This window comes from Chrysochloris asiatica, unplaced genomic scaffold (assembly GCF_000296735.1).
Source record: "Chrysochloris asiatica unplaced genomic scaffold, ChrAsi1.0 scaffold00057, whole genome shotgun sequence".
NCBI classification, from domain to species: domain Eukaryota; kingdom Metazoa; phylum Chordata; class Mammalia; order Afrosoricida; family Chrysochloridae; genus Chrysochloris; species Chrysochloris asiatica.
Window position 1 is genome coordinate 15691140 of NW_006408575.1, and position 27526 is coordinate 15718665.

General features: G+C 39.8%; 1 protein-coding gene across 1 annotated transcript in view; it reads left to right on the forward strand.

Moving 5' to 3' along the window:
- SGCD (sarcoglycan, delta (35kDa dystrophin-associated glycoprotein)) overlaps positions 1-27526 on the forward strand; it is a 720725-nt gene that overhangs the window by 413218 nt on the left and 279981 nt on the right. The window contains exon 3 of the mRNA XM_006863921.1: positions 14002-14089. Coding sequence (XP_006863983.1) covers positions 14002-14089 — 88 coding nt within the window. The remainder of the gene's footprint in view (positions 1-14001; positions 14090-27526) is intronic.

Sequence of the window (27526 nt, forward strand, 5' to 3'; positions counted from 1 at the left end):
ATGGAAAATGTGACTTTGGTGATAGAAAATGCGGAGCTTGAATGATCAAAATTTTCAAGACCAATGACCTATTCATAAAGACAACTATACACATGGACATCATCAAATGAAATACACAAAAATCAAATTGACTACATCCTTGGGAAGAGATGGTGGAAAAGCTCCATATCATATGCCTAAGTAAGACCAGGGGCAGATTGTGGAACATATAATCAATTGCTCATATGCAAGTTCAAACTGAAGCTGAAGAAAATTAACACAAGTCAAGGAGAGCCAAAATATGACCTTGAACATATCCTACCTGAATTTCGAGATCATCTGAAGAACAGGCTTGCTGCATTAGTTATTGGTGACTGAAGACCATAGTATGGGAAGAAAGAAGAAGGCCATTAAAAAGACAAGAAAGAGAGAAAAGAGCAAAATGGATGTCAGTAGAGATTCAGAAATTTGCTCTTAATCATAGAGAAGCTAAAGTGAATGGAATAAATGAGGAAGTAAAAGAGCTGAACAGAAAACTTCAAAGAATAGCTGGAGAAGACATAATAAAGTATTAAAATGAAATGTACAAAATAAACCTAAAGGAAAGAAAACACTCAGCATCTCTTAAGGTGAAAGGATCGAAGAAACAATTCAAGTCTTGACTTGCAATATTGACAGATTTGGCACTGTGGGATAATGCACTGAAATGCAAGATCAGTTAGAAACATGGGGTTAACAGTTCAAATACACCAGTTGCTACTCAGAAACCCTATACAGGGTAACTATGAGTTGAAAATGACTTGACAGCACCTAACAAGAACAACAACAACAATCAGAAAAATATTAAATGATGCAGGAAGCATCAACAGAAGATGGATCTTGCCTGAAAGCAGAGAATACAAAAAAGATGTTTACTTGTGCTTTATTCACAGTGCAAAGGCTTTTGACTGTGTGGGTAATGGCAAATTATGGAGAATATTGTGAAGAAAGGTATTCCAGAACACTTAACTGTGTTCATGAGGCACCTGTACAAAGACCAAGAGGCAGTTGTTAGAATAGAAGAAGAGGGGATAATGAATGATTTAAAATAAAATATGTGTACTAGTGTTGTAGTCTTTCACTATACTTATTCAATCTGCTTGCTAAGTATACAATACAAGAAACTGGATTGTATGAGGAAGAATGTGCCATCAGAACTGGAGGAAGATTCATTAACAACCTGCAATATACAGATGATACAACCCTGCTGGCTGAAAATAAATTAGAATTAAGAATTTTTATACTGTTTTTGAAAAACTTTCTTTTTTTAGAATAGTTTTAGATTTACAGAAAAGTTATAAATACAGAGAATTCCCATATGTCCATACCCTGCTTCCCCTATTATTAGTCTGGTATATTTGTCAAAATTAATGAATCAACATTATATACATTATTACCAACTGAAGTCCATGGTTTCTTCAAATTTCCTAAGTTTTCACCTAATGTCCTATCCAGGACTCCACATTCCATGTAGTTGTCATATCTCCTTAGGCTGCCCTTGATTGTGATAGTTTCTTAAATTTCCTTTGTTTTTGATGGCCTTGACAATTTTGTAGGTATTTGATAAAATGACCCTCAATTGATATTTTTCTGGCATTTTTTTCTTACAATTATACTTGGGCTATGGGATTTGGGGAGGAAGAACACAGAAGTAAAGTGGATTTTCATTACGTCATATTAAGGGCACATATTATCAACTTGACTTGTCAGTGATTATGCCAGTCTTGGTCACATGGATAAGGGATTGTTTGTTAGGTATCTCACCATAAAGTCATTCCTTTATTCACTTTTTCATACTGTTCTCTAGAAGGAAGTCACCATGTGTAGCTCACTGCAAAAACATTAATGACACCAACAGTTTCTCTCATAGTACTCTTTACTTCTCACCTGGGCTTGATAAGTCAATACAATTGACAGACTGAACTCAAAGACAGTGTACTCACAGTTGTGGGGCTTATTAGGGAAGTTAAGAGGTTACAATGTGGGATCCAAAAATGCTTAGGGTACAGTCCCTCCAGTCAGGACAGCTTCTCCTCAGTCATGCCCAAAGGTAGGTCTCTCTCTGCCTGGGCAGTGTTACAAAGCTCTCTTAGGTCTGCTTATCCATGCTACAGGGCACATCACTCCACCATAATAAGTCTCAGTCCGAAAGTACTCAACTCTAGCACCAAAGCACCCCTAATTAAGTGCCTGGAGGCAACCCACTCTGCAAGCAAGCCTCCTGACCAAAGTCATTCAGCATGACTTGCCCCATGGACTAAGCTCTTGAGTCTGTCTTGTGCTCTAGCTCTTGGTTCTGCTCCTCTGCCATTTCTCCAGTGTTACAGCTTTCTGTACCTGAGTCCAGGGGGTTCATTGTGCAGGGATCTTGGGGTCCAAAGGATGCACTCCACTCCTGGCTCTTCTACTTTGATGATAATGAGATTCCCCCCTCCTTCTTCTGAAATGGTTCCTTTTTTGTTCATGGTAGAGTTTCTAGTGTTTACAATTGCAAGTTTTATCTCTTTATACCTACAGCTAAGTCATGTCATCTTACCACTTACCACTATCTTCTCTTACTCGCAGGAAAAGAGTCATTTGGTGAGAGTCAGGAAAAGAGTCATTTAGTGAGAGTTACAAAGACTGAGGCTAGAAGAGACATATTAAATAATTTAATATGTGATAATGTAGGATAAGCACTAAACTGCTAACTGCAAGGTTGGCAGTTCAAACCCACCAGCTGCTCCTTTTAAACCCAATACAGGATTACTAGGATTTGGAACCAACTGGACAACACCTAAAAAAACAACCCACACTTAACAAATAGGAAGTTGTGCTCCACCTCTTTGAGGACAGAGACTCTACATCAATTATTGGGCATCTTTCTTCACAGGACATTTGTTTGTTCTCCCTCATTTATTTGTTTGTCAATAGTTTATTTATAAGTGGGTTTCAAAAATTTGTGGAAAATTCCATTTTCCTTTAATTTGATTTATTCACAAACTTTTAGAAACCCCTTCATATATCACTGGAGACTCATGGATATGTATTTTGAACTGTGGGTTATAATGCATTATTGTTTTGTTTTATTGCTCTAATAGTTTAAGCTTCGGCCACTGACAGCTAGCTGTCCTGTTTCTCTTGGACATGCCCCATCATTATGGTTTTTGTTTGGTTATTTTGAATTGGGGGGGGGGGGGGATATTTTGGGCATGAGCCCTGGTGGCATTGTGGGCCAGGTGTTGTACTGCTAACCAGCTCAGCTTGTATATTTCTTACCTTAGTTCTACAAGTGGACTACTGGTGTGGTGCTATTTTGTGAACACTGGACTTTGAATGATACAGTTGGAAATTCAAACCCACTCACCAGCTGCTCTTTGGAAACCCTATACAGGGTTACTATGAGTTGGAATAGACTTAAATGTTTTCACAACAACAGTAACACCAGAATTAGCTATGTCTCCAAGGAGTCTCCTCTTACACAGATTTTGTTTGTTTCTTTGTTTACTATTTATGATGTTTTGGTTGTTATTGTTTGTAGTCATTGTGTTAGGCACTTTACATGTATTTTCTTTCTTAATTCTCATAGCATCAATATTATATAGCTTTTCATTTCATGCTGAAACTGATGCTAGAAATATATAAATGACTTACCCAAGGCTACATAGTAAAAAAAAATGGAGTCTTAATTGGAGACCAAATCTGCCTGATTCAGGGCTTATACTCTAAACCTTTACTCTAAAAGAGCAGGGTTCCTTGTTATCTAAATTAACAGCAGATGAACACAATTTTCATATGAATCACCCTGCCTCTTTTGCTTTGAATGAGAAGGCTGAAGAGAGCTTCTCAGCCCCCAGCAAATGTCCCTTAGGATTCAAGCCACAGGGATCCCTTCCTCCTCTGAACTAAAGTCACACTGAGACTCAGTTGAAAGCCTTTTCTGAATGCGGAACTTGTTGTGTGGGTTGTCTTATAGCTTTCTCTGTCTAAATTCCCTCATCAGATTGCTAGCTCCTCAGGGGGCAAGGAAAATATACTATGGTGTAGGATTTATCAAGAGGAGCAACTTCTGGGAGCCAAGTCTTTTCAAAACAGATGATATGGTTTCCCATATAATGGAAATATGAAATCTGTGCCTTTCATACCAAGAAAGAATACATCTCTGCTGAAGTGATACCACAGCATTGCTACAGTTATTTTACGTTGTCTCTTCACCTTGGCAAGCTGCTTCTCAAAGAAAAAGGTCCTATCTTTCCCATTCTGCAGGGCTTAGGAAAGTATCTAAGGAGTCCCTGGGTGGTACAAATGGTTAAATGCTGCTTGATTACTAGCCAAAATATCATTGGTTCAAACCCACTCAGAGGCACTCTGGGAGACAGGATGAGTGGTATGCTTCCTAGAAGTAATAGCCTTGAAAACCCAAAGGACCTCTTCTACTCTTCTCATATAGGGTCCCCATGAGTCCAAATTGGCTTGATGGCAATGAACTGCAACAACCACAGGAGAGTATCTAGCATATTCCAGGGATTCAGTTGATGAATAGAAGAAGCTCTTAGGTCCTGGAGCAGAGACTACCTATTCTTGATTTATGCTTAAAATTTTAATCTGCTTTATTCAAAAAAAAAGGTATTGGGAATGCAGTGAGTCCTGTATGAGTCATGGCTACCTCATGCGGACAGAATAAAGCTGCTCCATAGGAATTCTGGTGTGATGCTGCAAGATAATGTGCTAGACAATAAAATCAATTTGAACCACAAGGAAGGCTGTTCAAACCCACCAGCCATTCCTCAAAAACCCTACACAGGGTTGCTGTGGGTCATAATCAACTTGATGGCACTTAACAACAACATAGCGTTACCAAGCGTGTGACCTTTTGGAAGCAAATTGCCAGGTTTATCTTCCAAGGCACTTCTGAGTAGGTTTGAACCTCCTACTTTTTGACTAGTTGATGAGTGCTTAACCATTTGTGTCACCCAAGTACTCCATATGATGTGACTCTAGAAGTAGACCAGTGCAGAGCAGTGAAAGGTCATCATCGGTCTCTGCTACTTTTGAGAAACCCCACCATAAAGGACAGTTAATGGAGAAAAAAAGGAGTAAGCACATGTAACTTAAGAAACAGAGAATCAATATAGAGAAAGCATGGCAATTTGCCAGGTCTGTCTTCCAAGGCACCCTGGGTATATTTGAATCATCAACTTTTTGTCTAGTTGGCAAGTGCTTGGCCATTTGTGCCACCCACAAAATATGGTACCACAAATTTTTGAGTATGGAAAATGAATAGATGAATGATAGCTGACCTGCCAAAGCTGTGAAAGCTAGAACTGCAGACCTGCAGTGGGAGAAGCAAAAACAGGAATGAGATGATCTGACCCATGGTATAGAATCCCTGAAGGTCTGAATGCCAGGTCTTGCTTACCTAGTGGGTGTGCTACACAGAGGTGAAAACTTTCATAAAGACTAATTTGAAAACCTTCATAAAGACTGCCTTTCTCCCCAGATCCCATCCCCAAGTGACCCAGGTGACCTGGCCTAGATGCTCGCATTAATTGCCATTGAGTCAACCCCAAACTCATGGCAAACCCATGCACAAGAGGATAAAACTACAGTCCTGGCCTGAGCCCCATCCCCTTGTATGACTGCAAATTGAACCATTGTGGTACCTAGCATAGTCATTGGATGGATTTTGAAAGTAGACTGTGAGGCCTCTCTTCATAGCTTTTCTTAGTCTGGATACTCCTCTAAAACCTGATTGGCAGCATCACAACACACAGCCTCCGTTGACAGATGGACAGTGGCTGTGAATGGGTATCCTGGGCCAGAATCAAACCTAGAACTCCCACATGGAAAGCAAGAATTCTATTATTGAACTGCCCATGCCTCATTAGAAGAAGATAGGTTTGTTTTCTGGAAAGTTTGGATCACAAGAATGATACTGTCTGGAACATCAGATATAGTTGATGAAGTCAGGAATGAAGCCCTGAAAGCAGAAGTTATAATTGAAGAATCTGCTGACTGAGCAGTGGAATGCCCAGTCCCTTTTCCCTCTGACACCGAGAAACTTTACCTCTGCAGTCATACCCACCAACTTCCTAGCAGGCTTTTGAAGAATTCCTTTTCAATGTAATTGGCCCCGGTACTGGGTAGCCCATGGATACTGACTTTTGGAGGTTTTCCCTTGTGTCAGCCAAACTCTCACCCCTGTATACTAAGGCAAGGCTTTGCCTTCCATAAGTACAGAGCTTCCAGTCAACTGCTTTCTATCCTCCTCAAATATAAAGAAACAGCCAGAGAGCACCAGAAACTTTAGGAAAGTCTCCAGTCTGAGTGGCAAAGGCCAGAACAAACACACACACACACACACACACACACACACACACACACAAAAGATGCAGAAGGGAGAAAGAACATGCAGGCAACAGAAAACTTTTTAAATGCTCTCTGGTAGCATAGCGGTTACGAATCTGGCTGCAAACCTTAAGGTCGTCAGTTAGAAACTACCAGCTGTTCTGCAGGAGAAAGATGAGGCTTTCTACTCCCGTAAAGATTTCCAGCCTCAGAAACCCTGTACAGGGTTGCTATGAGTCAGAACCGACTCCACAGCACATAACAACAACAACAATAGTATTTTCAAAGATTTAAGAGAGGATTATATAGCCATCAAAAGAAAGGGATAGTATAAAAATGAAGATCCAGGGAGTAAGAAAAAGTTCCTGGAAATTAAAAGTATGATTGTAGAAAAAGAAGTTGCTGGAAATTAAAAGTACGATTTTATCAACAAAAGAACTGGAAATTAAAGTTGAGTGTATTTCTCAGAAAGTAGAATTAAGTCTGAGTGGAGGGGATTAACAATAGGAAAGAAAAGGAGAAAAGTAACTTTTTTCTTTAAATCCAGCATTTCCTGAATCCAGGAAGAAATAAAATCTGTGGAAGAGGGATAAAATGAAATATAGTTGAAGTATACTATGCACTTGACTCAACTGTGAATAACATACACAATATCATATAAATTTAGATTCAGAATATTAATTATTCAAAGTTGTGGAGTATATGGAACAGTGTCAATATGTGTGTATTTGTGTGTAAGAAATCTCAATTTCTCTCTTCAGTAGAAGAAATTCAATGGATGATGTCTAATGTTGGTCCATTAAATGATATCATATTCAGTAAACATATTTGGGGTATATAGAACATGTAGAAGAATCCTGATGTGCAAGCTAAGCACTTGACTGCTAACACACCTACTGGTTCTACATGGAAAATACCTGAGTATATGAACTACTGGTGTGGTACTATAGGATAAGCTGTAGACTGTGAACCACAAGTTTGCCAGTTCACACCCACCAGCTGCTCCTTAGAAACCCCATACAGGGTCAGAACCAGCTAGACAGCAGTTCACAACAACACAATCTTTAGGAGATTTTTCCTTATTCCTATCCAGTCAATTCTGACTCTTAGTGACTCTTAGTGACCCTATTGGACACAGCAGAAATACCTAGTAGGATCTCCAAGACTGTAATCTTGGTAGACATAGATTGTTACATCTTTCTCCCACAGAGTGGTTGGTGGGTTTGAACAACCAACCTATCAGTTAGCGTCTGAGCACCTAACCCACTGTGCAACCAAGTTTATAGCCTAGAGATTGGATCCCTATATGTCAGTATGGATTTGAAGACAACATGGATCATGCAAGCAAGTTGAAAGGTTTTGCAATGACGAGGGGAATGGACTGCAGCTTTTAGTTTTAATCCAGGTAGTATTTGACTTTCATATGTACTGTTTTGATATAAACATAAGTAACAAATTTCTGAGAAGCAGATAACATTCATTAATGAAATGTCAACATGGTAGAACCATTTAATGTCCAAATAACCACATGTCTACGTTAGCCCTTTAAGGACCTAGTGGTGTTCATGTTCGTTTCAGTGGTCCCTAGTCATGAAGAGAGGTTTGCTTGTTGTTTTCAAGAAAAACTGATATACTCATATGTTTTAAAGCAGAATTAATTGCTGAGAATTTCAGCTTTAAATGCCGAGTACTTTAGCTATCTGAAGGGGTATTGATATAAACCATACCTTCCCTCCCAGTGTGAGAGCAGTGGAGCATTGCTTTCCTGAAGCATCTCCCACCCTTAGTCCATAGGAACAGAAGAACTGTTTGGTCAGACCTGGTCCAAAGCTCTGAGCATGAGTCTGCCAGACTATCTCCTCAACATAACTGTGTCTCTCTGTAGTTACTTCCTGCACTATGGCCTTGAAGTTGGTTAGTGAAAGTCACTAGATCAGTAGCTTCTGTGTCTGAAATTAACTTCCTCAGGACCTAAAGCTGCAGTGTGAGTGGGAGGGAGAGGAGGGGAAAAAGAAGAGACAGAAAGGGCAGAATTGAGCTTCATATCAGACATATTAGTGTCTCTCATACTTGCTCTGGTGTGGTGCCATAGGATAATGCACTGTACTGCAAGGTCTGTTTGAACCACAAGGTTGGTGGTTTAAACCTATTAGCTGCTCCTCAGAAACCCTATATAGGGTTGCTCTGAGTTGACTGACTCCACAGCACTTATGAACAACAAGCACATACATGTTCTACTACCAGAAAAGCCCACGGACAGCTTATCTGGCTGGTCTTTTCCTGCTTTGTTTTAGTTATTATTATTACTTTTTTAGCTACCCTTGCTGTTGTCATTGCTGCTGCAGGCCATGAGTAGGTTCCAACTCACGATGGCTCTGTATAGTATTTCAGAGGCTCTAAATCTTGACAGGAGCAGAAAGCCTCATCTTTCTCCTGAGGAATGGCTGTTAGATTTGACTTGATGAGCTTGTGGTTAGCAAGCCAACACATAATCCACTACACTACCCTTGAGTAGAAGGAGCTCTGGTAGCATAGTGGTTACGAATCGGGCTGCGAACCACAAGGTCAGCAGTTCGAAACTACCAGCTGCTCCGTGGGAGAAAGATGAGGCTTTCTGCTCCCGTAAAGATTTACAGCCTCGGAAACCCTTTTCAGGGTCGCTATCAGCACATAACAACAACAACAACCCTTGAGTAGGTTCCAAATCATGGAGATACCATACACAACAGAAGGAAACATTCCCTGGTCCTTCACCATCCTCATAATTGGTTGAGGATCTAACTTTCGTGACCCACTGATTTTTTATTGGCTGGTTTTCCAAAGTAGATCAGCAGGCCTTTCTTCTAATACATCTTAGCCTGAAGTTGTTAAGTGCCATCGAGTCAGTTCCAGCCCATAGTGACCCTGTCAAGGGTTTCCAAGGAGCAGCTGGTGATTTTGAACTGCTTGCAGTTCAAATGACTTTGCATTCTGGCACATTAACCCACAGTGCCACATTAGGACTCCTAAGCCTACAGCACCTGGTATTCCCTGGTGTTCTCCCATCCAAGTACTAACCAGGCCCAACCTGCTTAGCTTCTGAGATATGAAGAGATCGGGCACATTCAGGGTAGTATGGCTGTAGACTTAGCCTGGTAGCCTGTTGAAACCTCTTTAGCATCATAGCAATGCATAAGCCTCTGCTGATAGATGGAGTAGTGACTCTTCTGCATGAAGTGAATTGTCTGGGGAATTGAGTCCCAGTCTCTTGCATTGTTGTTAAATGCCGTCCAGTTGGTTCCAACGCATAACAAACCTGTAAAGTGTTTCCAAGGAGCGACTGGTGGACTTGAACCTCCAACCTTGTGGTTAGCAGTCCAGTGCTTATCCTATAGTACAACACCAGGACTTATGCAGTCTCCTTCATAAAGGGCAGGAATTCTAAGATTGAACCACAAACAGCCCTTCTAGACTCATAGGCAGAGTCAAAGAGCAAAGTCAAAACTGCATCGATTCAACTGTTTTGTGTTTTTTTTTACTGAATAGTTTTCTTTCATCAGGTATATGGGAAGATTATAGCAATTGGTCTTAACTAAAATGAGACTCCTTGTTTAAACTATGACATAGCAAAGATTCTGTTTCCCAGTATGTTAGCATATTAGAACAATTAATGCTAAACTGTAATATTTTGACATAGTAATAAAAAGAAATTAGTGGTTTTATTATATCTCTTGCTGTAAATCTCCAGCAAAGCTGTTATGAGATTTTTAGTGCAATTGAATTATTCAAATACCATTAAGGATAGACAGATAGCAACTGGAGACACTGCGATTTGAAAGACAATGGTGAGACCATTTGGAACATGGAAATAGAAGGATCAAAACCTAAGAAATCATTGGGTCACTCCACTGTGAGGATTAAGTAATGCAAAGGAAGGTGTTCTTCCTCAGTTTTCTTCACATTTCCCTTTCTTCTTTTTCTTTTTTCCTCTATCCCCTCACCCTTTTGTGCTTTCTCATTCCCTTCTCCCTCTTCCTTTTTTCCTTCTTTCTCTTTCCTCTCCCCTCCCCTTATCTTAACAATTACTGAAGATTTACTATGTACCCAACACTATAATATGTGTATTACAATAATTACATATGCAGTTTAATAATTTTAATGATAGTCCACATATTTTAATGACAATTAATATTTGCATCGTCATACATATTGAGAAACTGGGACTTGGAGCAATTAAGTAACTTGCTCAAAGTCTCACACCTACATGTGGTAGAATTGGGACTGGAAACTATGAAGTCTGGCCCAGAGCTTTAAACATGCATGTGTTACACAGTGAGTGCTCAATTACATTAGTGATGTGGTTCGTGATGCTACTGATGATGGAGAAGGAGTAGGAGGCAAATAATAGAACACAGAATGACTCAGAAATTTCCTCAAGATCCCACACTTGTCAGTGAGAATGGGATTCATCCAGTTCCTAATTCCAGTTTGCTTCTCCCGCTGCAGTGCCAGGTTGCTAAATAGACATATTGGTACATTAACTTCTAGGAATATATAAAATCCTGACCAGTTTCCAAGTTCTGAATCCTCACATTACCTAAATTGTTTTACAGTTTTGAATAGATTGCTGCTGTTAAGTGTTGTCAAGTTGGTTCCTACTCATAGTGACAGCAATAGAGAAGAAAATATTTTGGATTGATACTTATTTCCTTATTCTTAGATAAGGTGTGGTTCTGTGAGTTAATGCTCCAGACTGCAAAGCCGTTTGAACTGCAGCGTTGGTGGTTCAAGCTCACCAGTTGCTCCTTGGAAACCCTATACAGGGTTGCTATGGGTTGGAACTGACTTGACAGTGATATAAAATTAAATTTAAACATGAAGATTTCGTTTTATATCACTATGGAGTTTTAATTTTAATATTATTTTTCTTCTTCTTCTTTTTTTTATTTTTTTATTGCCACCTCCATCACCCAAGTTAACATGTATGGCTAGTTTGAACCACAGGGTCAGCAGTTCAGATTCATTACCTGCTCTTCAGAAACCCAATAAAGGGTCATTATGAGTTGGAAATGACTCAAAAGCACTTAATAACAACAACAACCCTTTAGCCAGTGAATTACTCTTCTTTCCCTCAAAGTGTGAAAACCTTATCATGAGTTTTTACAAAAGTTATCTAATATATTATTTATCCTTATGTGATTGACTAATTTCACTCAGCGTCATGTTCTAAAGGTCCTTCCATCTTATTAAGTTATCATCTTTTTTCTTCAACATTGAGTATTATTCCAATGTGTTTATTTACCAAAGTTTGTTTATTCTTGCTTCCATTGATGGGCAATTAGGCTGTCTCCATCTTGTTGCTATTATGAATAGTGCTGCGATGAACATGGGTGCACATATATCTAATTATGTATCATCTCTTATTTCTTGAAGATATATACCAAATAGAGGGATTGCTGGGTCATACAGTATTTCTATTTCTGGTTTTTTGAGGAAGCATTTTCCATAGTGGATGCACCATTTTACAATACAGCAGTGTAGGAGGGTCCCAGTATCTCCATACCATCGTCAGCATTTGTTGTTTCTTTTTTTCCGAACTTTGCTATTAATGCTGTGGTGAGATATTATCTTATTGTTGTTTTGATATGTATCTGTCTAATACCTAATGATGATGAGCATTTCTTCATGTTGGTTGGCTGCATGTCTGTTCATGTCCTCTGCCCATTTTCAAATCTGATTATTCTTTTACTTGTTGAGGTCTTGAAGTTTTCCATACAATTTAGACATTAGTCCTTTGTCTAAAATGTCATTGACAAAGTTTTTTCTCAGTCTATGGGTTCTCTTTTTCCTCAGTTTGTGAAATCTTTTGACACACGTTAAGTGTCTAGTTTTTAGGGGGTTACAGTCATCCATTTTATCTTCTGCTCTTTGTGTGTTTTCAATTATGTTTGATATTGTATTTATGCTTAGTGTCAGAGCCCCTAAACTTGTCCCTATTTTTTTCATTGATTATCTTTATAGTTATGTTTTTAGGTTCTATATTTAAGTCTTTAATCCAAGTAGATTTCATTTTTGTATATGGTGTGCGATATGGGTTGATTCATTTTTCTGCAAATAGTTTCACAGTTTTGGTAACACCATCTGTTAGAGAGAGTATCCTTCCTCATTTAATTTGTTTTGGCACTTTGTCAAAGATCAGCTGATTGTATGTGGATGGATTTATTTCTGGGTCTTCAATTCTGTTTCATTGATTTATGTGTTTTTCATAGTACCAATACCAGGCTGTTTTAATCACTGTGGTATTGAGATTGGGAAGTAAGAGGCCTCCTACTTTGTTCTTCCTTTTTAGTAATACTTGGTTTATCTGAAGTCTTTTTCCTTTCTGTATAAAATTAGTGATTAGTTTTCCCATCTCTATAAACAATCATGTTAGAATCTGGATTGGGATTGCATAATAGCTATAGTTTGCCCTTTGTAGTAGTAACATTTGCACAAGAGGAAATCATCCTATCCATGTGAACATGGTATAGTCTTCCAGTTTTGTTGGTTTCATTTGGTTCTGTAAGGAACCCTGGTAGTGTAGTGGATTATGAGCTAGGCTGCTAACTGAAAGGTCATCAGTTTGAATCTACCAATTGTATCAAGGGAGAAAGATGAGATTTTCACTCCTTTAAAGATTTATAGATTCAGAAAACATATACAGCATCTCTATAAATCAGAACCAACTTAGGGCCACACAACCATGACCAGGAGTGTTTTGTAGTTTTCTTTATATAGGTCTTTTGCTTCTCTGGTTAGCGTCTTGGTGTGGCACTATAGGATAAGCACTGAACTGCAATGTCAGAAGTTTAAACCCACAAACCACTCCTTGGAAACCTTATACAGAGTCTGTATGAGTTGGAACAGAGTTGATGGCACTTCACAATAGCAACATTTCATATTTTGGGTGGCTATCATAAATGACATTGTTTTCCTAATTTTCTTTCATTTGTAGTCACTGCGAGGGATTACACTGAATCAGTAGTTGTGTTCATGGATCAGAAGTCTCTGTTTCTCTGGATAATAGGGTGTGAGCTGTTACCCAAGGATAACTGCTTGCTTAAGGCTGAGCAGGTCATGGTTACTGGTTATCCAGTTTAGCAGTTAACCCTGGTTCAGAGAGATACTGACTCTAGAATGTCAGTATGTATAGAAAAACACCTCTGTGACTGCCTCTCCATCCACTCTCCTACTTGTGATAGACCCCACAGGTGTCAGTGTTGATGTCAGTTATACTTAACTAGTCTATGTTACAGGATAGCTAATAATATCTGTTTTGAGTTAGTTCTTATGGTCTTTCTGTGCTATTTGTCCTGAATCAGCTATAATAATCTTTGTACCTCTATGTGTAGTGTGTTTTAGGGAAATCTGTGTATTTTGTGTATGTGTATGAGTATGTAACTGTCTTTTTAGGGGAAATCTATTTTAGATTTAGAATTTGATTTAGAATGAATATTAGCTATCATTCATGTGGAGATCATGAAACATTTGGAAAGTCTAAGTAAAAATACATCAGTTGGAACTTGGTTGAGACCAGAACAGTCTCTTGGAGGGTTGGGACTACTGTTGCTCCTTTTTATTTTAGAAACCTACTACAGTTGTCATGTGTTTCTCTCTTTTTTCTTTTTTCCATTTTAGGGTAATGCCCTGTACTTCAAATCTGCCAGAAATGTTACGGTGAACATTCTCAATGACCAGACTAAAGTGCTAACTCAGCTGGTCACAGGTAAGAAAAGAACGAGCTTAGCACTGTGCCTGCTCTCTAGTGGCCACTCACAAAAAACGGTAAAGAGTGAATCGAAATGAAATCAAATACCAAGTGAACTAGAGAAAAGAATGTCGGCTAACACATTTTCCTGAGTTGAGAAAGAGAATGTAACATGTGTTCTATGATTCTGCTAAAGCATAGAATCCCATCTTTTATATACATTTCACGTATGGAAATCTAACTCAGGTTGCTTTAAGGGAGAAAGCTGTTTTTATATAACATGACCCCTAGGCATAAGCCAGCTGCTTCATCTGGTGCTCAACCAAAGAAAATTCTCTGCTCCTGTGTTAGAGGAAACACTGGCTGTGTTGGGTTGATAGAGACAGATACACAAAAGTATATACAACAGCATGCACACCATATTCTATGTGTTGTAAAAAGGATGTTCAAAGGTAGTTTGAATCCATGCTGTATATTTGTCATGTGTGCTGACTTTGAAGCTAACTCAGTTGCAAACTGCAGAGAATCTCCACTGACTATGAGTTTGTGGGGTTCCTTTTAATACAGTGTACCTGTTCCTAACAGCTGTGGAAAGCACCTCCTAGGTTTTAAGCTGCATTTTCCTGAAATTTAAACAAGGACTTGGTTAGTCATAATAATGATTATGATGATAAGCATGGGCGTCATTGCTGTGGTAATGTGTTGAGTGGTATGATCAGTGCCCCTCTGTAGCGTGTAAGCAGCAGTAAGCAGGTGGCATTATGCACCCACACAGTGGAAGGGAAAGAAGGGCATATTTCTGAATGGCATTGTTATACTTCCAGACATAAAATGCCATTTGTTTGACTTCAGGGCTAAGAGAAAAGTATGCAGATGGACATTTTAAGAAGCCAGTTGCCCAAATGCCCTGAAACATTACTGTGACGAAAATATCTAGAGCTTTCTTCATAAACAAGCCAGGAGAAACAGGTGCTTGTGTGCCTCGAGTCTTTTCTGATGGGAAGGAAGCCAACTCATGCCCCCACGAGAGCCTCATCTAAATGCCTAGAGAATCAGGGCTGGTGGGTGCCTTGGACCATCCACCGACAGAGGAACTGAGGGTTTGAAGGAGCTGTACTACAATAGAGACCAGAATCCATAAACATGTTTTTATGTGTGTGGACTGGATTGTCAGATTTGCTTTTATAACATCTGGCCCGCAGTCACAATGCTAAATAATTAAATAAACAGCTTCAGTAAGCAATGATTTAAGCTCTATGTGTGAAAATTGCCTCCAGGAGAGAAATAAATCCAACCTTCAGCTCCCAGACTCCCACATTCAAAAGGAACTTATTTAGCCTGTTGATCATTTGCCATTTATTTGCAGTGGAGATTTGCTTTACTTGAGAGATTTTGTTTTGATAAAGCTGGAACTGCCCAAATGACTATTATTCAGCACAAGGATCAGATAGTCTCTCTCTCCCTCCCATTCTCTCACTTTCCCTCTCTAAATCTCCTTCCGGCCTCTCCCCTTCTCTTCTTTCTCAGGCTTCTTTCACATTTCTCTCTCCTTCCTTCTTTTCTCTTTCCCCCTCACCTTATATTTCTTCTTGTCTTCATCCTTTCCTTCTCGTATCTCCCCTTCTTACTCCTCCTTCCTTTCTCCACTTGCTTGCTTCTTTCTTTTACTCTCTCCCCTTCTCTTTCCTTCTTTATTCCTTATCTTTTGTCACTTCCTTTTTGCCATCTTTTCTTTCTTCTACTTTCTCTTCTCTCTTGCCTCCTACTTCCTCTTCTTTCTGTCTCCTTAGCCCAAAAGTTCACTTATGGAAATTGGGAGACACTTATCCCTAATTCTTAAGGTAAGGCACAAGATTGTTGTTGTTGTTGTTATGTGCTGTGCAGTCGGTTCCAACTCATAGCAACCCTGTACAGGGTTTTCAAGGTTGTAAATCTTTACGAAAGCAGAAAGCCTCATCTTTCTCCCGCGGAACAGCTGGTAATTTTGAACTGCTGACCTTGCGGCTCGAAGCCCGTTCGTAACCACTGTGCTACCAGAGCTCCTTAAGATAGCTGACATTAAAATGATAAGGACAAAAAGCCATTGAAATACCAGCCCGTTGAGCCTTTCAAGATGATTTCAAGAATGGAGGGCAGATGTTCTAAAAATATAATTCTAAGCACAGACTATACATACACACAGACACACACATGTGCACATGGACCATTGTTTTAGTCTGAGTCCTTTACAGAAGCAAAGCCAGTGAAACTTATATATGTATATATGTTGTCATTGTTGTGTGCCATGGCGTTAGTTCTGACACCTAGTGACTCTGTATAGGAGTGGTTGGTGGGTTTGAGCACTCAATCTTGAGGTTATCAGTCCAATGCTTATCCTACAGTGCCACACCAGGACTCAGTATATGTATATATAAAGAGAAGTTTAGATCTATGAAATGCCTCACACGGTTTTGCAAGCAGGCAGTCTGGCAGGCTGTTGATGACTCCCAGGATTGGCAGATAATAGTGTAGGCTACTGCTTCAAGTGTAAAGAACTGAGGGTCAGAGGATGAACCGGATGCATGGTCCAGACCCAGAAAGCAAACAAGCATTACCTGAGTATCTAATATATTGGAAACAAGCACACCACTGAGGAAACATCCTTTCAATTGATTGGCTGCTTAAAGAAGAACTCATCATCAAGTTAATTGCATTGTATTAGATCTATTTATAGGGTGAACTACATCTGAACTGCCAAATACTGAGAACCCAGCACCCAGTCAAATTGACACAAAACCTTAGCTATTACAGTCTACCCCTTCTTAAATTGATACTGTATATATCTCCTTAAACCATATACATAGTCTCTAAATAATGACAATTATATAGTAACACTTGCACCTAACATGATAACAACTAAAACACGCACAACCAAATATGCACTGGTCCCATTTACATCTTATATTTCAAAAATGATCAAAGCAAAAATCGAATTTTTTTTTTTTTTTTAGATATATAAGCGTAGTGGTTACGAATTGGGCTGTGAACCACAAGGTCAGCAGTTCGAAACTACCAGCAGTTTTGCAGGAGAAAGGTGAGGCATTCTGCTCCCGAAAAGATTTACAGCCTCGGAAACCCTGTGCAGGGTTGCTATGAGTCAGAACCGACTCCATGGCACTTAACAACAACAACAATATATATATTCATAAGTATTAGTCTTCATGTCTATAACTGTTCACATGGTAGTAGCTGGTATTTAGAACGACCTTCTTCCACTATCCATTTTGTATCCCTTCAGCAGGTTGTAGTTCTCTCTCTGATGGGGGTGACACAAATCTTCCTTCCTGAAGGGGCTGAGCCATCAGTAATCATGTTGGGTTGCTGTAGTTTGCCATTGACTTTGATCACATGACATATTAGTACTAAAAGATGTCCAAAGGAATCTCCTGGATTCCACACATATTTTCTTTATCTCTATCTCAGTAATGAGGATCAGTCACACCACCCTATACAGTAACTTCCTTCTTTGTCTATTGATCAAGTGGCATGAGGTGTGCAAAATGACCAAGGGTCACTGTTAACTTCCAGTTCAATGCTGTGTTGGCAGGTGGGAGTATTCTTCGTTTTGAAATGAAAGCATCCAGACCTGAAGAGCATAGGCTCAAAGGGACAGGAAGCAAAAATTTTGCAAATGGGTAACTGGGGGTATTAGTGAGTTGTTCCACTCCCTTTTCCACCCCTTGGTTCCTTGGTTCAATAGTAAATCCTGACAACTGAAGAAACAGCACCATATCTTGGATGCTGGTTTGAAACATACACAACCTCCCAGAGAACAGTATTCAACCTTGAACAGAATTGCCTCCTAACTGGCACCATAATTGTGCCTTTAAAAACCTTTCCATCATTCAGTCAAACCAGCTGCTTCAGTACAGTAAGAAACATGACAGGACCAGTGATTTCCATGAGCATGGTCCCATTCCCACACTTGATTTGCTGTGAAGTGGATCGTTTAATCTGAAGCAATGCCATTTGGGATACTATGATGGTGGAGAAAGCATTCTGTAAATCCATGGATGGTAGTTTTGGCAGAAGCGTTGTGTGAAGGAAAGGCAAGTCCATATCCAGAATAAGTGTCTATTCCAGTAAGAACAAAATGCTGCCCTTTCCATGATGGAAGGAATCTGATGTAATCAACCTGCCATCAGTTTGCTGGCTGATTACTCAGGGAATGGTCCCATATCTCAGACTCAGTGTTAGTTTCTGCTTCTGGAATATTGAGCACTTAACAGGGTCTACAGCCAAGTTAGTCTTGGTGGTTGGATGCCCATGTTGCTAAGCCCATACATAACCTCTGTTCCCCAAACCATGGCCACTTTGTTCATAAATCCATTGAGCAATGACAGGAATAACTTGAAAAGAAGACGGTTACTTTCCACAGAACCTGTCATCCTGGTCACTTGATTGTTAAAGTCCTCCTCTGCCAAGGTAATCCTTTTGTGTGCAATCACATAAGACGAAAGTATCTTCATGTTTTGGCCCTTTAAAGAGGTCTGTCCATATAGCTCTTCCCCATACCTTTTGTCACCAATTTTCCAGTCGTGTTCCTTCCAGTTCCTTCGTTATCTAGCCAAACCATTGACCACTGTTCATGAATCAGTATACAGTCACACATAAGGCCAATTTTCTTTCCAAGCAAAATGAACAGACAGGTGTACTGCTGTAATTTCTGTCCATTGGGAGGCTTTCCCTTCACCACTGTCTTTCAGGGAAGGGACAGAAAGGAGCTATAGTGCAACTGCTGTCCACTTTCTAGTGATGCCTGCATATTGTGCAGAGCCTCTGCAAACCAAACATGAATTTTCTCTTCTTTAGTAAACAGATCATAAGAAACTCCCTGTAAAGCCATAGACATAGACTGAAAGAAGGAGGCAGTATGACAGAAGTGGAAACCATGAGAATTTGGGCCATTTCCTCTGATAATTTACTTGTGCCTTCAGGTCCTGCCCAAGCCCAGTCTCATATATACCACTTTCATGTAATGATGGAGCATTGCTGTATTCGTTCAACTTTATAACTCTATGATTTATTTCATAATCAGTAAGGAGCTCTGGTAGAGTAGTGGTTACGAATTGGGCTGCTAAACTCAGGGTCAGTGGTTCGAAACTACCAGCTATTTGATGGGAGAAAGATGGGGCTTTCTGCTCCCGTAAAGATTTACAGACTTGGAAACCCTGTACTAGGTTGCTGTGAGTTGGAACCGACTCCACGGCACATAACAACAACTTAGGTTACATGGTAACTTGGTGACCCATGGTTAGGCATTCTGTCTCTACTGAGACCCTATAACAGTACAAAAGCTGTTTATCAAAAGGAGAGTAGTTATCTCTAGAGTTTACCTGACTTTGCCTACAGATCCTAAAGCTCTGCACCATGATTCACTTATACCGGACTTCTGAAGACTCCAAACTGTATCAGTATCTGCCACTGACATTTCAAGCACCATGGGATCAGCTAGATCATGGTTTCCAAGCAGCAGAACCATTTGAACAGCAACCTGAGCCAGTTGCAGAGCCTTTTCTTGTTCTGGCCTCACTCAAAATTAGTAAATTTTCAAGTCACTTGATAAATAGACAAGAGTAGCATAACCAAATGAGGGGTATATTGTCTCTGAAAGTCAAGGAGGCCCATCAGGTGTTGTGCCTCCTTTTTAATTGTAAGAGGGACCAAATGCAATAACTTATCCTTCACTTTACTAGAATATCTCAATATGCTATAATCCCTTGAAATTTGGCTGAGGTGGATGGTGGCAGAGTTTTTGTAGGCTTAATTTTCTACCCTCTAACTAATATTCTAAGGAGCCCTGTTAGTATAGTGGTTATGAATCAGGCTACTAATCTCATGGTCAGCAGTTCGAAACTACCGGCTGTTCCGTGGGAGAAACATGAGGCTTTCTGCTCCTGTAAAGATTTACAGCCTTGGAAACCCTGTACAGGGTCGCTATGAGTCGGAACTGACTCCACAGCACATAACAACAGCATCAACTACTAATAATTCTAGAGTCATTGATATTTCTTCATCACTAGGTCTAATAAGCATAATGTCATCAACGTTTATGGACCAGTATGATGTCTTGTGGCAGGGAAAATTGATCGAGGTTCCTGCAGATTAAATTATGATAGTGCTGTAGAGTTGATATACTTCTGAGGTAGAACAATGAAGGTGTAATATTGTCCTTGCCATCTGAAGATAAACTGTTTCTCATGATTCTTAGAAAACTGGAATTGAGAAAAAGGCATTAGCCAGAGCAGTAGCTGCGTACCAAGTACCAGGAGATATATTAAATTTCTCAAACAATGAAACAACATCTGGAACAAATGCAATTGTAGATACCACATGGTTAAGTTTTGATAATTGACTGTCCTCCAAGATCCATCTTTTTTTGTGTGCAGGTTATATAGGCAAATAGATAGGAAAGTGGTGGGAATAACCCTCTGTATTCTTCAGGTCCTTGAATGTAGCACTAACTGCTGCAGTTTCTCTAATAATATGGTATTCCTTTTGGTTTACTATTTTCCTAGGTAGAGGTAATTCTATTGACTTCCATTTGGCTTTTCCAATCAGCCCATAATCTACATTCCAGGAATCCAATATGTGTTCTGCCAGTTGCTAAGTATGTCTATTCTGATTATACATCATGGAACTGGGGAAATCACTACAAGATGAGCCCAGGTACCTACTGGACCCATATTGAGGTGGATCTTAGCTTTGTTGTTGTTAATGGCTGTTGAGTCAGTTCCAACTCTTAGCAACCCTGCATAGCAGTTCTAAGACTCCATTAATAAATTTACCTTAATATGCCCCCAACTATGTCTCATGGTCCACAGTGATGCTTTAGATGTCCTGGAATTAGTGTCAATACAAAGCCAGTGTCCAGTAATCCCTGAAAAGTCTGATTATTTCCTTTTCCACAATGAATTGTCAACTCTTGTAAAAGGCCATAGATCCCCTGGGAGAAAGATTAATAGCTAGCAGGGTAGTTAGATCCTTCCTCAAGGAGACCTGGACATCCCTTCATTCATATTGCTGTTGATCTGTAAACTGGCTCAAGTCTGGAAATTGATTGAGAGATCTTGACTTTCTATTCTGGTGATTCATGTTATACTGCCATTCACTTGACCTAGAATTCTAACTCTTGTACAGATCAAGTAAATATTTCACGCCTAGGAATTCCCTGCCTATGTAAGCAAGTGCATAAGTCCACATGAGTCTGATTATTCTGATTACTATTTTGATTCTACTCTCCATTATGACAACTATGCCCATCTTGTCTTTGTCAATTAAGTGGGGTCACTTGGTCCTTTCTATCACAGGGTTCAATTGACCCCATTGTAGTTAGGTGTCTTAATTTAAATAGGGCAGTTTCTAATGTCAGATCTCTTTTACATGAAAAAGCAATCACAGCAGATTTGAAAAAGATTGGGGCTCTCTTCAAAATTGGTTCCTTATTGTTGTAGGTAAAAGGTGTGTCTTCTGGGCACTCCATGTGTGGGTTTATGGGTCTATTCTGATAAATCCACTCTAACATGCCAATTTCCTGAAGCTTTTGGATTTCTTCTCTACAGAATACCAATGCAGGTCTGGAACTTCAACTTGATATATTGTAGGCCACTGTGCAATCCATGCTTCAGTGAACCAGACAAATAAACAATCAGAGCCTCTCCTAATGTCTCAAGCTCAAACATTGAATGAATTATCTGATCTTAGTGGCCCACATCAATAAACTCAGACAGATCCAACCTCATGTTCCTTGCACCATTATCCCACATTCTTAATAGCCATTCCTATAAATATACTCAAGGTTTCTGTTTGTATGTATTTGAAAAATCAAGCAGTTATTTTGGAGTGTAGCATACTTCTTCCTGGGTCACAATTTGTACTTCACCTTTTGGGGCTCACTGGTACTAAAGTCTAGTTATAGGTCTAGAAGCAATAATTGATGGATGTATTCCCGGGAATATTTAGCAAGACCTTGCAAGCCATTTTTCTTAGTGGATGGATGCCCCCAGAGAATGCCTCAAGCATCATTTCAGCAGGCACAGTTGAGTTAATCTCATTGAGTGTGGGCAGGTGGTAAATGGTTTCACTGATAATGAATCAGCAGGCAAAAATGCAGTCATCGATCCAGGTGGGAGGGGTGGTGCCATTGAAGAGTGACTGGACAGAATTAAGAGGCTCAGTGTCTCTAGCTTCCTGATAATCTGCCTGTATGTTCCCATCCCAAATTTCAGGATCCCATTTCTGCCCTCAGTTTAACATCAGACACCGTATGAGGTTGAGAATTCAGTTGACTTTATAATTCAGTTGCATTTATAAGACTCTGGGTTTGGTCTTCAGCAATATCAGCTCTGTTACTACAAGACATAAGGCTTTCTTTCAGGGCACAAGTGAAAATTTTGAGGTCTGTAAACTTTATGATGTACTTGTTTGACAACAAATGTGCCTATCTTTCAACTAGTATAATCTCTATTGCAGTCCTAAGGATTCAAGAATTCTCCTGCTTACTTAATAAATATCTCAAAAGCCCTTTAATAACACTAATGTTAGATGCTCAGGTAATCTTTTCACAAGAAACAATGCCTTAAATGATAGTTAAGTTTCCAGAATAGGCCACATATGTATACTTTACCCATAATGCTGCTGATTCCCTTTCAGACCCATAGGGGATCTGATCAGGGAACCGTCTAAGGAGGAAACATGTAGAGGTGGGGAAGCATTCATTGTTAGGGAATTTGGGGAAAGGAATTAAGGCTTTTCCAGCTTCCAGATTTATGATTGCACTATGATTTGGAGACTGCTGATTCATCGTTATAGACTCCATTTCTCTACACTTGCCACACTGTTTAATTAAGGAGGCATCTCACACATATACTATCAATTACAGAAGGGGATCAAAGAGACATCCCAAACAGTCTCCATCTCCATTTTTTTGTCTAAAGAGTTTTCCTTTTTTTTTAAGGATTCAGGGCATGCCCAGGGAAGTTTGGCAGCCCCACATAAAATCAACAAAAGAGCAAATCGTCTACACCATTGAGCTAACAGTTACTCTGTGGAGTTTTGGCTAAAGATGCTAATTACAGAGCTATATACACCCAAATAGTTTAGTTCTGGCTCTTGTAAATTTCATTGTGTTTTTTTTTTGTTTGTTTGTTTGTTTTTGTTTTTCTCCAGTTTTTATTGTAAGGTTTATATGGGAGAACATCAGCTTTTCACTCATCCTATCGTATTTCATTGCAATGATTACAATCCCCTCCGTGCATCATCAAATAACCAAAGGGTACACTATGATTGGGCAGTGTTTCATTCTGTTGTGCATAAGATTGCTATGGGTTGGTACCAACTCGATGGCACCTAACAACAACAACAAACACCACACAGGCCCGTCCCCCAGACACCAGCATACAGACCTTCTCCCTCCCTAAGTCCAGTGTCCCCAGCCACTCCATCTGTCTCTGTCTTCATCTGTGGCATCACTGCCTCTCTGGGTAGGGTCCCACTCTCAATTCTTCTCACTTGATGGTCCTAGGAACCTCCGCTCCTGGGCTGCAAAGTTAATCACTCCCCTCCTTTTGTCAAAAAAACATCTACCTCTATATTTCCTACCCTCACAGTCAGTCCTGATAGCGATTATTCATCATTGTACCACAAGAGTCTTATCCCCATTTCCTTTTGCCAGTCTGGTCCCAACAGATTGGAAATCTTTCAGTGGTGATTCGACCTCCCCTTTCCCCACCCTCCTGCCCCCATCTGGAACTAGGCTCCCTCTTGAAAGCCTGTAAGCCAGTCAATTCTTGCCTTTATAGGCCCCCCATTTTGGGTAGCTAATGTCTAAGTTGCCCATCCCTGTCAACCCTGTGTACTGAGGAGGTGGGAGTAATCCTTGCTGTAAAGATTTGTTCCCTTTTTTGAGCTACAACATCCCTAAGTGTAGATAAAGTTCATCAAATTGTAGTAAGTTACTCTTTTTATTTTCCCCTCTTCTTTCTTCTTCTAGTCCAGTTCTGATCATCCAGTCATTGAAGCCAGGTCAAGTGGGTACTATCTGCAAGTGTGGGTGTTCTTGTGCATCTCCCCTCATTTCATACCAGCTGGACGCTTCGCTCTCTGCTCTAGTCCTCTGTGGCCAACTCACTTCCTCTGAGCCCAGGAGTCCCCAAATCTTGTCATACTGCTGGCCATCCAGGTCTCCACCAGTGTTCACAGGGGTCTACTGAATGTTGTCGGGCTTAGCTCACAATTTCATTAACTTTTTTCCCCCTTTGCCCCTTATCGGTGATCAACGTGGTCACCAGCCAGACCACATGCCTACTCATGTATTCCCCTTGAGTCTTAGTCTTGGAAGGGGGTTTGTTCTAAGAGGTCCCGACCACTTGCCTTGATAGCTCCCGGGCGAACAGCTTACTTGTTCTTGTAGTAATCAGTCAGACTGCCATTATTGTTCTGGATTTTTCCTGCTGGTCTTTCTTTCATGAAGTATCTTCTGTTCTTCTAGCCGTTCCAGGCTGGTCTACTTGTCCTTTACAGTGAAAATTTCCTACCTCAGTTGGTTCTGGATTCCACCTATGATCTTGTGCAATATAAAGACTCCACAAGAAACCTCTTTCACTGGGCCACTTCTAGCTCCCTTTAAGGTATTCCAAGCAGTTATGGCTGAAGATGGGCTTACAAGCTTTCTGTAGTGATGTTTCTGGCTATTCCTTTCTTCCCCCCTCAAGTGTCTATTTTACAATGGTAGGCAAGGGAAATGAAGATTTAAAAGTCAGCCAAGCATCTTAACATTATTCCCCTCTTTTACCCATTCAAACCATGCTTCAATCCCAGTATCCTGGAGCCCTGTTGTTCCAAGGTTGTGCATACATCATCATTTACCTTTGTCCCACATAACCCATGTGAACCTGCCTAACTATTCTCCCATCAGCCTTGTTCTTCCATCCCCCTACCCCTTCTTGTGTATTGCCCCTCCCCCTGCACCCAGTCTATCCTGTGTCTATTCCCTACCCTGTGCTCTATCTTCCCCTCTCCCCTCCTTTCCTCTCATCCCATACATCCTGGTGATCAGCAAATATATATATATATAATTTTTCCCCTTTTAGTGTGGGTTCTTTTTCTTACTCTTTTACAATAATGGACCTATGCAGTATTTCTCCTTTTGTAACTGACTAATTTCACTCAGCATAATGTCCTCAAGGTTCATCCATGTTATGCTGTGGCTTACAGCTTCCTTGTTGTTCTTCAAGGTAGCACAGTATTCCATTGTGTGTATGTACCACAGTTTGTTTATCCATTCTACAACTGCTAGGCCCTTAGGCTGTCTCCGTCTTTTTGCTATTGCAAATAGTGCTGCTATGAACATTGCTGTGCATATATACACTCGTGTTATGGCTCATATTTCTTGTGGGTAAATACCAAGTAGAGGAATTGCTGGATCATAAGGTATTTCTATTTCCAACTTACTGAGAAAGCGCCATATTGCTTTCCAGAGTGGTTGGACTATTTTGCACTCCCACCAGCAATGCAGGAGCATCCCAGTCTTGCCACATCCTCGCCAGCACCTATTGTCCTCTACTTTTTTTATCTTTTTTGTTATTGCTGGTGTGAAATGATATCTCATTGTTGTTTTGATTTGCATCTCTCTAATGGTTGCTGTGAGTCAGGTACTGACTCGATGGCACCTAACAATAAGAACAATGGCTAGTGATCCTGAACATTTCTTCATATGTTTGTTGGCTGCCCAGATCTCTTCCTTGGTTAAGTGTCTGATCATGTCCTGTGTCCATTTTTCAATTGGGTTATTTGTTTTTTTTCCTGTACAGATGTTGTAGTTTCCTATATATTTTAGAAATGAGTCCCTTATCTAATGTGTCATTGCAAAAGATTTTTTCCCATTCTGTGGGTTCCCTGTTTACTCTTTTGGTGAAGTCTTTTGATGAACATAAGTTTTTAATTTTTAGTATGTCCCACTCATCTATTTTGTCTGCTTTTGTCTGTGTACTTTTCAAAATGTTTGGTAGTCTGTGTATTCCCTGTATTCGAGCCCTCACATTTGTCCCTATTTTTCATTGATGACTTTCATAATTTTGGGATTCACATTTAGGTCTTTAATCCATGCTGAGTTGGTTTTTGTAGGATAAGGTCTTGTTTCAGTCTTTTGCATATCGCTTTCCAGTTCTGCCAGCACCAGCTGTTTAACAGACTATCTCCTCCCCAGGTAACATACCTAGGCACTTTGTAAAAAATCGGTTGGCTGTATATGGATGGGTTAATTTCTGGTTTCTCGATTCTGTTCCATTGATCAAGTTATCTTTCATTGTACCAATACCAGGCTGTTGTGATCATGTAGTAGATTTGAAATTGGGGAGTGAGAGGCTTCCAACCTTGTTCTTCTTCTTGAATAGCGCTTTGCTTATCCTAGGTCTCCTTCCTTTCCATATGAAGTTTGTAATTATCTTTTCCATCTCTGAAGAATGACACTGGAATCTGTATTGAGATTGCATTATATGTGTAAATTGCTTTATGTAGTGACATTTTCATGATGTTGAGTCTTCCTCTCCAGGAACATGGTATGTTCTTACACTTTTGTAAGTCTCTTTTGGTTTCTTGTAGTAGTGTTTTGTAATTCTCTTTGTATAGGTCCCTTGTTTCTCTGATGATGTTTAGTCCTAAATATTTCATCCTTTGGGTGGCTATTGTAAATTTTATTGCTTTCCTAATGTCCTTTTCAGTGCTTTCACTGTTACTATAGAGGAATCCAACTGATTTTTGTATGTTGATCTTTTATATCCTGCCACTTTCCTGAATCTTCCAATGATGTCTAGTAGCTTTTTTAGTGAGTCTTTGGTGTTTTCGATGTATAGGATCATATCGTCTGCAAGTAGAGAGAGTTTTATATCCTCTTTGCCAATTTGGATGCCTTTAATTTCCCTAACTTGCCGTATAGCTCTGGTTAATACTTCCAAAACAATATTGAAAAGGAGTGGTGACAAGGGCATCCTTATCTGGTTCCCATTCACAGAGGGAAGGTTTTCAGTTTCTCTCCATTGAGAGTGATGCAGGCTGTTGGCTTTGTATATATGCTCTTGGTTATGTTGAGGAATTTCCCTTCAATTCCTTCTTTGTTGAGTGTTTTTATCAGGTATGGATGTTGGGTTTGTCAAATGCCTTTTCTGCATCAATCAATATATGATCATGTGGTTCTTTTTCTTTTTTAAATTTATGTGATGGATTAAATTGATTGTTTTTCTAATGTTGAACCATCCTTGCATCCCTTTTATGAAACCCACTAGGTCGTGATGTATTATTCTTTTGATGTGGTGCTGGATTCTGTTGGCTAGGATTTTGTTGATAAATTTTGCATCTATGTTCATGAGGGATATTGATCTGTAGTTTTTGTTCTTAGTGATATCCTTCCCTGGTTTTGGT